The sequence below is a fragment of the Leucopleurus acutus genome (assembly GCF_964270905.1).
Source record: "Leucopleurus acutus genome assembly, chromosome: 7".
NCBI classification, from domain to species: domain Eukaryota; kingdom Metazoa; phylum Chordata; class Mammalia; order Artiodactyla; family Delphinidae; genus Leucopleurus; species Leucopleurus acutus.
In genome coordinates, this window is record NC_139150.1 from 69,618,418 (window position 1) to 69,632,536 (window position 14,119).

At 39.1% G+C, this 14,119-nt stretch overlaps 1 protein-coding gene across 3 annotated transcripts in view; it reads left to right on the top strand.

Moving 5' to 3' along the window:
* Window positions 1–14,119, top strand: part of FOCAD (focadhesin) — a 310,232-nt gene that overhangs the window by 146,725 nt on the left and 149,388 nt on the right. For all 3 annotated transcript variants that reach the window (XM_082843135.1, XM_082843136.1, XM_082843138.1), the window contains one exon: window positions 1,800–1,926. In XM_082843135.1, the coding sequence (XP_082699261.1) occupies window positions 1,800–1,926 (127 nt within the window). The remainder of the gene's footprint in view (window positions 1–1,799; window positions 1,927–14,119) is intronic.

Below are 14,119 nucleotides of genomic sequence, written 5' to 3' on the forward strand. Positions count from 1 at the left end.
GCAAGAAGCAAGGAAAGATAGGCAGAGGATGTTTGAATAAGAATAAATGAATATTAAAGTCAAATTGTCTGATTGTAAAATTTAGTAACATCAGACAATAGCTTTGAGTAGCAGGCATGTCTTTTCAGGTCTAGACTTATATCTAGGTTTAGAGGCTATTTATATATCCTTTTCTGTGTAATAATTTAATGTTGTAATAAAACATATGATGTTACATTTTCTATTTTTCTATATATAAATTCCTGAAACCTAAGCAATGGATTATCAGTCAAACTGTTCTTTCTTATATTCTCCCTATGTTATGCTGATTTTTATAAGATGTTTTAGTAGAGAAGGCCTTATTTGTAACTCATTGAATGGAATTAATTATTAGGAATTATTACAAGGAGGGAAATGACCTTGAATTCCTGTGTATGCTTTAGGGTTTAGGAAGACATGAAGATGTTAGGGAGATGACTCTGCTATTCTAGGTTATGGGTTAATAACTAGGCAGGAGGTGACAAGACTGAAATAACACTAAGCAAAGCTCCACCTTGCCAGATTTCTATTTTCTTGAATTAGGGTAAGGCCAAAATCTTAGAGAGGAAATAGATTTGATACATTTGAAATGAGTTATAATCCTGCAGTTTCATATATTGATTGAGCCACTGCACTGTAGAATTCTTGGAGCATCGTTCTACTTTTGTCAATGATGACACTGTGAATGGTACTTCCTGAAGCTGTGCAATGAATGCGTTGGCCCAGATGCTGATAATGTGGATGATTTCCGTTTCAAGTAAAATCTTGGATCAGACTGTGTTTAAGCCTCAGCAGTTCTGCCTCTTTTCTAAGCTTCAGCCTTTTGGCAACACAAAAAACATCTTAGTCTAAAAGTTACACACGTGTTAACCCAAGACTTAAGAGTTTAGATTCTCTTGAGGTATTGGCATGGAAAAAATTTAGAGATGATAGCCGACATTTTAATTTTACATACTTAAAGATGAGGCTCAGGAGACGTTAAACATCAGATCAGATCAGAGTCTGCTGAAAACTTATTCAGTGAACCTTTCAGTTACCATCTCGAGATCCGTCAAATTTTTCCAGTTTTGTTAAATGATTTCCATTTGGCGGACAGTGAAGCAATAGAATTCAGTCAGGCAATTTTTTCAATTGATATTTTGTTAAATAGAGAGAAGTATTATATCGCTGAGGGGTTACAACGAATGCAGACCTGAGCATTTCTTTATGAAGTTAAAAGCATTCTGGGGGTAGCACAATATATGTGGGATAGAGGAAGGAGAGGAGGATGAGTGAGTGAATCCAGCACAGTACTTGGCATGAAGTAAGTGCTCAGTCAGTTATAATTCATATTATTATGATTTTATCATCATTATCGTCGTTATTGTGATAGGCATACCCACCTTAGTTTGTAATACTGCTCTGACCAATCATCTTCTGATCTCAAATCCCTGGGTTTACTGATGATCTCAATAAGGTAAGTCAGTTCTTTTCACTATTATTATAGACTTGAGTTTTTGTTGATTCAGACCATAGGTTTTGTGATTCAGGGAGAATAAAATTTGTTAAGGAGTGTCTTCTTTTTTGGGTAATAATACCAAAAATGAGCCTGAAGTTACAGCAGAAATGATGAAGATGCAAATCTTTGAACAAAAGCATATGGTATTTCTTAGTTGAGGGTCAACGTTTGATAGGCACAAGAGTAAAGAAAAGCATTAATGTTTTTGTTCAGGCAAAAGACCTTGGAGTAGTAATATAGTTCTTTGGCTTTAATCTTGTGTCTAAACTGTCATTTTCTGTAGGCCATATCAGCACGGTGCAGATATGTTGGCAGCTATTTCCCAGATGTTGAATGAATGCACCAAGCCTGACCAGGCTACTCCAGCAGCCTTGGTGTTACAAGGTCTTCATGCACTCTGCCAGGCTGAGGTGGGCTTTTTTGAGTTGTTTTGTATAATTTGGAAGAAAATAATTTACAAGGCATTGTAGTTACAACGATGTAGGAGACTTTTGTTCAGAAGAGTGAAATAAGACAGTCTACATTATAAATTCTTTGTAGAGGGAAGTCTTGAAACATGTAGACATTTCTAGAGGCTAAAGAGAACCAGACTTTAGATTCTTCCTCGTTGTTATTTATTTTTGTTAATATAGAAGGAGAAGTATGCTTATAGGAGAACTCTTGAGTATATTTGCTTCTCGGTTTCGTGATTTGAGAACCTTAGAAGCAGAAGAAGTAAGGAAATCGGCATGGGCCAGTGGCAGTTTTATAGCCAGCAAAAAACTTTTGTTGGCTTGAAGATTGGCAAAGGATCCTTTCTTTCCTAATGATCAGAGTGGGTAGGATGGACTGATATTAGAACTGAGTCTCTAAATCATCTTCTGAACTTCAGACTGCTCCCAAAACTGTAGCACAGCAGAAGAAATCTTTAATCTTTTGGAGAAATGTGGTAATTACATCAAAGATCATTCATCGACCTAACAAAAGTTTTTTATGTAAAAAAAATTTTTTTATGCAGCCTTGTAAGCTGCTTTATTATTGTTTTTTAATGGAAATATATTTGATTTATAATATCATATGAGTTTCAGGTGTACAACATATTAATTCAATACTTTTATAGATTATACTCCCTTTAAGTTATTAAAAAATAATGGCTATATTTCCCTGTGCTGTATAATATATCCTTGTTGCTTATGTATTTTATGCATAGTATTTTGTGTCTCTTAATACCATAGCCCTACCTCCCCCCTCCTCCCTTCCTTCTCCCCACTGGTAACCACTACTTTGTTCTCTGTATCTGTGAGTCTGTTTCTGTTTCGTTATATACAGTCATTTGTTTTATCTTCTAGATTCCACTTATAAGTGATAACAGAGTATTTATCTTTCTGTATCTGACTTATTTTACTAGGCATAATAGTCTCTAGGTTCATACACATTGTTGCAAATTGCAGAATTTCATTCCTTTTTATGGCTGAGTAATATTCCATTATGTATATTTGGAGTACACACACACACACACACATCTTCTTTATCTATTCATCTGTTAATTTAGAGGAAATTCTTTCAGCTTTTCATCATTTCACCATCGAGTGTGATGTTAACTGTGGGTTTATAATAACTGGTCTTTATTATGAGCAGATATGTTCCTTTTACACAAACTTTGATGAAATTTTCTATCATGAATGGATATTGAATTTTGTCACATGCTTTTTCTGTGTCTATAGAGATGATCATGTGATTTTTTTAAAAAAAATTGGGGTATAGTTGCTTTAAAATGTTGTGTTAGTTTCTGCTGTACAATAAAGTGAATCAACTATATGTATACATATAATCTCTCCCTCTTGGGCCTCCCCCAACCCCATCCCACCCATCTAGGTCACCACAGAGAACCGAACTGAGCTCCCAGTGCTATACAGCAGGTTCCCACTAGCTGTCTGTTTTACACATGGTAGTGTATATATGTCAGTCCTAATCTCCCAGTTCATCCCACCATCCATACCTGTGTCCACATGTCTGATCTCTACTGCTGCATCTCTATTCCTGCCCTACAAAATGGTTAATCTGTATCATTTTTCTAGGTTCCACATATATGCATTAATATACGATATTTGTTTTTCTCTTTCTGATTTACATCACTCTGTATGACAGACTCTAGGTCCATCCACATCTCTACAAATGACCCATTTTCGTTCCTTTTTATATCTGAGTAATATTCCATTGTATATATGTACCATATCTTCTTTGTCCATTCATCTGTTGATGGACATTTATGTTGCTTCCATGTCCTGGCTATTGTAAATAGGGCTGCAATGAACATTGTGGTACATGACTTTTTGAATTATGGTTTTCTCAGGGTATATGCCCAGTAGTGGGATTGCTGGGTCATATGGTAGTTCTATTTTTTGTTTTTTAAGGAACCTCCGTACTGCTCTACATAGTGGCTGTATCAATTTACATTCCCACCAACAGTGCAAGAGGGGTTCCCTTTTGTCCACACCCTCATTGTTTGTAGATTTTTGATGATGGCCATTCTGAACAGTGTGAGGTGATACCTCATTGTAATTTCAGTTTCCATTTCTCTAATAATTAGTGATATTGAGCATCTTTTCATTTGCCTCTTGGCCATCTGTATGTCTTCTTTGGAGAAATGTCTATTTAGGTCTTTCACCCATTTTTTCGATTGGGTTGTTTGTTTTTTTGATGTTGAGGTGCATGAGCTGTTTGTGTATTTTGGAGATTAATCCCTCGTCAGTTGCTTTGTTTGCAAATATTTTCTCCCATTCTGAGGGTTGTCTTTTCATCTCATTTATGGTTTTCTTTGCTGTGCAAAAGCTTTTAAGTTCCATTAGGTCCTGTTTATTTTTGTTTTTCTTTTCATTACTCTAGGAGGTGGGTCAAAGAAGATCTTGTTGCGATTTATGTCAGAGTGTTTTTCCTATGTTTTCCTCTAAGAGTTTTATAGTGTCTGCTCTTACATTTAGGTCTTTAATCCATTTGATTTTATTTTTGTGTATGGTGTTAGGGAGTGTTCTAATTTTATTCTTTTACATGTAGCTGTCCAGTTTTTCCAGCACCACTTATTGAAAATACTGTCTTTTCTTCATTGTATATTCTTGCCTCCTTTGTCACAGATTAGGTGACCATAGGTGCGTGGGTTTATATCTAGGCTTTCTATCCTGCACCATTGATCTATACTTCTGTTTTTGTGCCAGTACCATACTATTTTGATTACTGTAGCTTTGTAGTGTAGTCTGAAGTCAGGGAGCTTGATTCCTCCAGCTCCGTTTTTGTTTCTCAAGATTGCTTTGGCTATTCGGGGTCTTTTGTGTTTCCATACAAATTGTAAAATTTTTTGTTCTAATTCTATGAAAAATGCCATTGGTAATTTGATAGGGATTGCATTGAATCTGCAGATTACTTTTGATAGTACAGTCATTTTCACAATATTGATTCTTCCAGTCCAAAAACATGGTATATCTCTCCATCTGTTTGTGTCATCTTTGATTTCTTTCATCAGTGTTTTATATATAAATTTGGATTTTTGTTTTTTTTGCTTTTTGTTTTATTTTGCGGTAGGCGGGCCTCTCACTGTTGTGGCCTCTCCCGTTGCGGAGCACAGGCTCCGGATGCGCAGGCTCAGTGGCCATGGCTCACGGGCTCAGCCACTCTGCAGCATGTGGGATCTTCCCAGACTGGGGCATTAACCTGTGTCCCCTGCATCGGCAGGCGGACTCCCAACCACTGCGCCACCAGGGAAGCCCTATAAATTTGGATTTTTAAAATTTCTTCTCTGATTGCTGTGGCCAGGACTGCCAAAACTATGTTGAATAATAGTGGCGAGAGTAGACATCCTTGTCTTGTTCCTGATCTTAGAGGAAATTCTTTCATTTTTTCACCATTCAGAATGATGTTTGCTGTGGTTTTGTTGTGTATGGCCTTTATTATGTTCAGGTAGTTTCCCTCTATGCCCGCTTTCTGGAGAGTGTGTATCATAAATGGGTGCTGAATTTTGTCAAAAGCTTTTTCTGAATCTACTGAGATGATCATATGGTTTTTATTCTTTAATTTGTTAATATGGTGTATCACATTGATTGATTTGCATATATTGAAGAATCCTTGCATCCCTGGGATAAATCCCACTCGATCATGGTGTACTATCCTTTAAATGTATTGTTGGATTCTGTTTGCTAGTATTTTGTTGAGGATTTTTGTGTCTATGTTCATCAGTGATATTGTTCTGTAATTTTCTATTTTTGTGATGTCTTTGTCTGGTTTTGGTATCAGAGTTATAGTTGCCTCGTAGAATGAGTTTGGGAGTGTTCTTTCTTCTGCAATTTTTTGGAAGAGTTTGAGAAGAATAGGTGTTAGCTCTTCTCTAAATGTTTGATAGATTCGCGTGTGAAGCCATCTGGTCCTGGACTTTTGTTTGTTGGAAGATTTTTAATCACGATTTCAATTTTATTACTTGTGACTGGTCTGTTTATGGTTTCTGTTTCTTCCTGGTTCAGTCTTGGAAGATTGTATCTTTCCAGAAATTTGCCCATTTCTTCCAGGTTGTCCATTTTATTGGCATATAGTTGCTTGTAGTTGTCTGTTATGATCCTTTGTATTTCCGTGGTGTCAGTTGTAATTTCTCCTTTTTCATGTCTAATTTTATTGATTTGTGTCCTCTCCCTTTTTTTTTCTTGATTGGTCTGGTTAAAGGTTTATCAATTTTGTTTATCTTCTCAAAGAACCAGCTTTTAGTTTCATTGATTTTTGCTATTGTTTTCTTTGTTTCTATTTCATTTATTTCTGCTTTGATTTTTATGATTTCTTTCCTCCTACCAATTTTGGGTTTTGTTTGTTCTTCTTTGTCTCCTTGATTTAGGTGTAAGGTTAGATTGTTTATTTTAGATTTTTCTTGTTTCTTGAGGTAGGATTGTATTGCTATAAACTTCTCTCTTAGTACTGCTTTTGTTGCATCCCGTAGGTTTTGGGTCGTCATGTTTTCATTGTCCTTTGTTTCTATGGATTTTTTTATTTCCTCTTTGATTTCTTCAGTGATCTCTTGGTTATTTAGTAGTGTATTGTTTAGCCTCAGTGTGTCTGTATTTTTTTGCAGTTTTTTTTTCCTGGAATTGATTTTTAATCTCATAGTGTTGGTCGGAAAAGATACTTGAAACGATTTCAGTTTTCTTAAATTTACTACGGCTTGATTTGTGACCCAGGATGTGATCTGTCCTGGAGAATGTTCCGTGTGCACTTAAGTACGAAGTGTATTGCGCCACTTTCCGGTGGAATGTCCTGTAAGTATCAATTAAGTCTATTTGGTCTGTTGTGTCATTTATAGCTTGTGTTTCCTTATTAATTTTCTGTCTGGATGATCTGTCCATTGGTGGTAGTGGGGTGTTAAAGTCCTCCACTATTATTGTGTTCATGTCAATTTCTCCTTTTATGGCTGTTAGCATTTGCCTTATCTATTGAGGCGGTCCTATGTTGGGTGCATAAATATTTATAATTGTTATATCTTTTTCTTGGATTGATCCCTTGATCATTATGTAGTGTCCTTGCTTGTCTCTTGCAACATTCTTTATTTTAAAGTCTATTTTATCTGATACGAGTATTGCTACTCCAGCTTTCTTTTGATTTCTGTTTGCATGGAATATCTTTTTCCATTCCCTCACTTTCAGTCTGTATGTGTCCCTGGTTCTGAAGTTGGTCTCTTGTAGGCAACATATATACGGGTCTTGTTTTTGTATCCATTCAGCCAGTCTGTGTCTTTTGGTTGGAGCATTTCATCCATTTACATTTAAGGTTATTATCAATATGTATGTTCCTATTACCATTTTCTTAATTGATTTAGGTTTGTTTTTGTGGGTCTTTTTCTCCTTTTGTGTTTCCTGTGTAGAGAATTTCCTTTAGCAATTGTTGTAAAGCTGGTTTGGTGGTGCTGAATTTTCTTAGCTTTTGCTTGTCTGTAAAGCTTTTGTTTTCTCTGTCGAATCTGAATGAGATCCTTGCCGGGTAGAGTAATCTTGGTTGTAGTTTTTTCCCTTTCATCACTTCAAATATATCTTGCCACTCCCTTTTGGCCTGCAGAGTTTCTGCTGAAAACTCGGCTGATGACCTTATGGGGATTCCTTGTGTGTTATTTGTTGCTTTTCCCTTGCTGCTTTTAATATTGTTTCTTTCAGTTAAATTTTGGTAGTTTGATTATTATGTGTCCTGGTGTGTTTCTTCTTGGGTTTATCTTGTATGAGACTGTCTGTGCTTCCTGGACTTGTGTGGCTTTTCCCTTTCCCGTGTTAGGGAAGTTTTCGAATGTAGTATCTTCAGATGTTTTCTCAGACTCTTTCTCTTTCTCTTCTTGTTCTGGGACCCCTATAATTCGAATGTTGGTGCATTCAGTGTTGTCCCAGAGGTCTCTGAGGCTGTCCTCATTTCTTTTCATTCTTTTTTCTTTATTCTTCTCTTTGGCAGTTATTCGCACCATATCTTCCAGCTCACTTATTCGTTCTTCTGCCTCAGTTTTTCTGTTATTGATTCCTTCTAGTGTATTTTTCATTTCAGTTATTGTGTTGTTCATCACAGTTTGCTTGTTCGTTAGTTCTTCTAGGTCCTTGTTAAACATTTTTTGTATTTTCTCAATCCGTGCCTCCATTCTATTTCCAAGATTCTGTATCATCATCTACTATGGTTACTCTGAATTCTTTTTCAGGTAGGTTCCCTATTTCCTCTTCATTTATTTGGTCTTGTGGGATTTATCTTGCTCCTTTGTCTGTACTATATTTTTTTGTCATCCCATGTTTTTTGATGGGTGCGGCTGTGTTCCTGTCTGGCTGGTTGTTTGCTGTTAGGCTTCCAGCACTGGAGTTTGCAGGCAGTTGGGTGGAGCCAGGTCTTGGTGTCAAGATGAGGACCTCTGAGAAAGCTCACACCGATTAATATTCCCTTGGGCCTGTAGGTCTCCGTCATTCCAGTGGCTCGGACTCGGTGCTCCCACGACTGGAGCTCCGGCCCGACGTCTGTCTGGCCTGAGAACCAAGACCCTGCAAGCCGTGTGGTGCAGCAAAAAACAGAAGAAAAGAAATGTAACAAACCAAAAGGAGCAGAACAATAAGAAAGAATAAAAAATAAAATAAAGTTAGAAAAATAAAAATATATTAGAAAAATAAAAATAAAGATGAAACAACAACAATGCAAAACAGAACCTCAGCAGAAAAAAAAAAGGCTGGTAGAAGCCTTGGGCAGTTGGGGCTTAATGTCAGGACCTGCCTGGCTGGAAGAGGCCTTTGGGAGGCAGGGCTTAGGCTCAGGACTCATGCAGCCAGAGGAAGCCCCAGAGGGTGGAGGTTCAGGCCCAGGATTCCAGCATTCTTGCTGGGGCCCGAGCGGGCAGGAGACATGCTGGCCGTGTTCCCCTCCTATCCCCCGAAGGTCTCTCCTGATCCCCACTGATCCCCTCACTGGGAGTGGGCCCCTCAAGCATGGGAATCCCTCCTATCCCACAGCTGCCCCTCAGAGGCTGGCCCCGTCCCACCTCCACTTTTCCTCCCCACTTTCCCTCCCATGTCCTCAGGACCCGCCCAGCCTGGGGGGCCCTGGAGGGCAGAGGTTCAAGCCTGGGACCCCAGCAGGCTTGCTGGGGCCTGAGCAAGTTGGGGAGTTGCTGCGTGCATTCCCCTCTGATCCCCCAATTCCCCAAAGGTCTCTCTCCATCCCTGCTGATCCCATCGCCCTGAGTGGGCCCCTCTGACTGTGGGAACCCCTCTCCTCCCGAGCCACCCCTCAGGCGTGCTGGTCCCATCCCACCTCCACTTTTCCTCCCCCGCCTTCTTCCCTCCCACATCCTACCTGGTTGCACAGGCATTCCTCCCATCCCCTTAGGTGTCTGAGGTCCCCCACCAGCACCTGGTAGATGCCCTAGTTTTGAGGATACGCGAACTCCGCATCCTCCTACCCCATCATTTTGACTCTGCCCCCGGTCACATGATTTTTATCCTTCTCTTTGTTAATGTTGTGTTCCACATTGATTTGCGAATATTGAATTATTCTTGCATCCCTGAAATAAATCCCACTTGATCATGGTGTATGATCCTTTTTATGTATCAGTGGATTCAGTTTGCTAATATTTTTTTGAGGATTTTTGTATCTATATTCATCAAAGGTATTGGCCTGAAATTTTTTTGGGGGAGATGTCTTTTTCTGGTTTTGGTATTAGTGTAATGGTGGCCTCATAGAATGAATTTGTGAGTGTTCCATCCTCTTCAGTTTTTTGGAATAGTTTGAGAAGGATAGGTATTAACTCTTCTTTATATGTTTGGTAGAATTCCCTTGTGAAGCTGTCTGATGCTGGACTTCGCTGGGAATTTTTTTTTTTTAATTATAAATTCAATTTCACTACTAGTGATCAGTCTGTTCAGATTGTCTGTTTCTTTCTGATTCAGCCTTAGCAGCTCGCATGTTTCTAGAAATTTGTTCATTTCTTCTAGGTTGTTCAATTTGTTGACATATAACTATTTGTAGTATTCTCTTACGATTTTTTGTACCTCTGTGGTATCGGCTGTTATTTCTCCTCTTCAATTCTTATTTTGTTTATTTTTTTTCCTCTCTCATTTCTTCTTGATGTGCCTGGCTAAAGTTTATCAGTTTTGCTCATCTTCTCAAAAAACCAGCCCTTGGTTTCATTGATCTTTTTTTTTTGTTTTTAGGTCTCTATTTTATTTATTTCCTCTTTGATCTTTATTATTTCCTTCCTTCTGGTGACTTTGGGCTTTGTTAGTTCTTCTTTTTCTAATTCCTTTAGGTGGTATGTTAAGTTGTTTATTTGAGATTTTTCTTGGTTTTTTGAGGAGGGCCTGTGTCACTATAAACTTCCCTCTTAGAAGTGCTTTTGCTGCATCCCATAGATTTTGGAAAATTGTGTTTCCATATTCAGTTGTCTCAAGGTATTTTCTGATTTCCTCTTTGATTTCTTCATTGACTGTTGGTTTTTAGTAGCATGTTGTTTAGTCTCCAGGTGTTTGTTATTTTCCCAGTTTTCTTTCTGTAATTTCTAGTTTCATACCCCTGTGATTGGAAAAAATGCTTGATATAATTTATATCCTCTTGAATTGGTTGTGACTTGTTTTGTGGCCAGCATTTGATCTCTTCTGGAAAATGTTCCATGTGCACTTGAAAAGAATGCTTATTCTGCTGTTTTGGGATGGAATGTCCTGTAGATATCTATTAAACCATCTGGTTTATTGTGTCATTTAAGACTATGGTTGCCTTATTGATTTTCTGTCTAGGTGATGTGTCCATTGATGTAAGTGGAATGTGAAAGTTCCCTAGTATTATTGTTTTTTGTCAGTTTCTCCCTTTATGTCTGTTAATATTTGCTTTGTATATTTAGGTCCTACTGTATGAGTGCATATATGTTAACGAGCGTAATATCCTCTTCTTGTATTGATCCCTTTATCATTATATAATGCTCTTCTTTGTCTTTTGTTATAGACTTTGTTTTAAAAGTCTATTTTGTCTGAAATGAGTATTGCTACCCCCACTTTCTTGTCATTTCTGATTACATGAAATATCTTTTTCTATCCCCTTACTTTCACTCTGTGTGTGTCGCTCTGAAGTGAGTCTGTTGTAAGCCGTGTATAGACAGGTTTTGATTTTTTATTCAAACAGCCACTATGTCTTTTGATTGGAGCATTTAGTCCACTGACATTTAAAGTAATTACTGACAGGTATATACTTATTGCCATTTTACTACTTGTTTTCCAGTTGTTTTTGTAGTTCTTCTCTTTTTGTTTCTTCCCTTATGGTTTGATGATTTTCCTTAGTAGTATGCTTGTGTTTCTTTCTAGGTTTTTGGTATCTATTGTAGGCTTTTGATTTGTGGTTCATGTTGACCTATAACCATATCTACTTATTTTTAACTGGTAGTCATTTAATTTTAAACATATTCTAAAAGATACACCTGTTTTTACTCCCGTCCCCTACATTTTGTGTTTTTGATGTCCTATTTTACATCTTCATTTTTTTAATTGTAGTTATAATTGCTTTTACAATTTTTGTTTGTTTGTTTGTTTTTTAATTTTTTTTTTTTGCGGTACGTGGGCCTCTCACTGTTGTGGCCTCTCCTGCTGCAGAGAACAGGCTCTGGACGCGCAGGCTCAGCGGCCATGGCTCACGGGCCCAGCCGCTCCGCGGCTTGTGGGATCCTCCCAGACCGGGGCACGAACCCGCGTTCCCCGCATCGGCAGGCAGACTCTCAACCACTGCGCCACCAGGGAAGCCTCTGCTTTTACAATTTTTTGTCTTTTAATCTTCATGCTAGTTTATTTAAGTGGTTGATCCTCAGTCCTTACTATATATTTGCCTTTCATAGTGGGATTTTTCCTTTCTTATAAATTTTTACTTCTTATTATAGCTTTTTCTTTAACACTTAGAAAAGACCTTTTAACATTTCTTTAGGGTAGCTTTAGTATTGATGAATTTTTTTAGTTTTTGCTTGTCTGAGAAGTTTGTTTTTATTTCAGCTTTAATTCTGAATGATAATCTTGCTGGGTAGAGTATCCTAGGTTGCAGGTTTTTCCCTTTAAGCACTTTGAATATATCATGCTGCTCCCTCTGGCCTGCAAAGTTTCTGCAGAGTAATCAGCTGATAGCCTTATGGGGGTTCCCTTGTATATGACTCTTTGTTTTTCTCTTGCTGCTTTAAAATTCTCTTTTTGCAGACTTCCCTAGCAGTCCAGTGGTTAAGACTCTGAGCTTCCACTGCGGGGACATGGGTTTGATCCCTGGTCTGGGAACTAAGATCCCGCTTAACACTTGGCATGGCCAAAAAAAAAATTCTCTTTATTTTCTACTTTTGCCATTTTAGTTAAGATATATCTTGGTGTGTGTCTCTTTGGGTTCATGTTGTTTGGATTCCCTCTGTGCTTCCTGTATCTGGATATCTGTTTCCTTGTTCAGGTTTGGGACTTTTTCAGCCATAATTTCATCAAAAACATTTTCAACCCCCTTTCTCTCCCCTGTCCTTCTGAAACCACTATAATGCCAATGTTGGTATGCTTCATGTTTTTCCAGAAATCTCTTAAACTGTTCTCATTTTTTAACATTTATTTTTCTTTTTGCTGTTCTGATTGGGTAATATCCATTATTCTATCTTCCAGATCATTTATGTTCTTCTGTATCACATAGTCTGCTATTCAGTGAGTTCTTCATTTCAGTTACTGTATTCTTCAGTTCTGATTGGTTCTTTTTGTATATTTTCTAGTTCCTTGTTAAAATTCTCACTGTGTTCATCTATTCTTTTCCCTAATTTAGTTAGCATTCTTATTACTAATACTTTGAATTCTTCATCTTGTAAAGTGTTTATTTCTATTTCATTATTTATTTTCCCAGGGGTTTTGTCTTGCTCTTTCAATCAAGACTAGTTCCTCTGTCTTCTTACTTTGCTTAACTTTCCCTGTCTCTGTGAAATTAGATGAAACAGTTACCTATTGCAGTCTTGAAGAGGTGTCCTTATGTGGGAGTGTCTGTCTACAGCCTGTGTGTGCCCAGTGCCTTTGGTGGGAGAGCTGGATTTGATGTGAACAAAAGCCATGCGTTTCCTCAGGGTATACTGACAGTTACCATCTTGCAGGAAGTAGGGTTGGAGATGGAGGAACCAGGGCCAGAGCCAAGTGTGAGGTGTGGCTTCCCCTCTGCTCATTGGCCATTAGCACCTTATCGGGGGCAGGGTCAGGTCCAAAGTTGATGGAGTGGAAGCCCTGAGGTTCGGGTCCAAGCTGTCTCTGTTCCCTTAAATGTGTTTGTCTCCCACTCCCAACACTGTACCCTTGCCCCAGAAAGGAGGAGTGCTGGAGGAAGAGGGGCCCATGCCAGCATGTGATGGGCTGGCCACAGAGGTCCAGGCTGCCTCTAATGTGCCCCCTGTGCAGGCACCAATAATGACAGCCCCAGCTGTGTCTGAGTCTCTGCTGTCCCTCACAGCCAGTTACTATCCCCAGCCTCTGCCACCCCAGCCCTGTTGAGAAGCTGTGCTGCAGGGTAAGCAGGGCTCCCTTTAGCACTGGGCATGTGTCAGGGTGTGGGTGCAGCAGTCTGGCTTCCGTCAGAGATCAAGACTACCCCTGATACAGTGCCTGTGTAAATGCCAGCAATGGCTGCCCACACTGTGCTCAGATGTTGCCCTAGTTCCAAGTTTCCTCTGCATTCTCAGTACTAAGATATGAGCTCTCTCCCTGGTGATGGCAGCCCTTTCTCTAGTGTGGTAGAGTAAGCGGGACTGGAACATTTGCTTGGCTCAGGCTGAGGCGTATGCTAGGCTAATTGCAGAAAACTGGGCAGCCACTGGAACCATCCTCAATCTGTCCTCTCCACCCTGCCTCAGGAGCAAGCCAGTCCTTGCATGTTCTTCACAGCCCTCCTGTTAGTTCCAACAGCTCTACAACCAGCCAAGGGGGCTTGTCTTCCCTGTGTCCGACACCAGGACTGGGGCGCCCAATCTATGGCTTGCACTGCCTGCTCCCCAGCAGGGGTCTCCTCCTATGTAATCTCCCTTTTCCTCTGAGTCCCCTCCCAGGGGGCACAGGTCCCTTCTCTTCCCTTCCAGATTCTGTGTGGATCTTTCTTATATCCTTGGTTGTA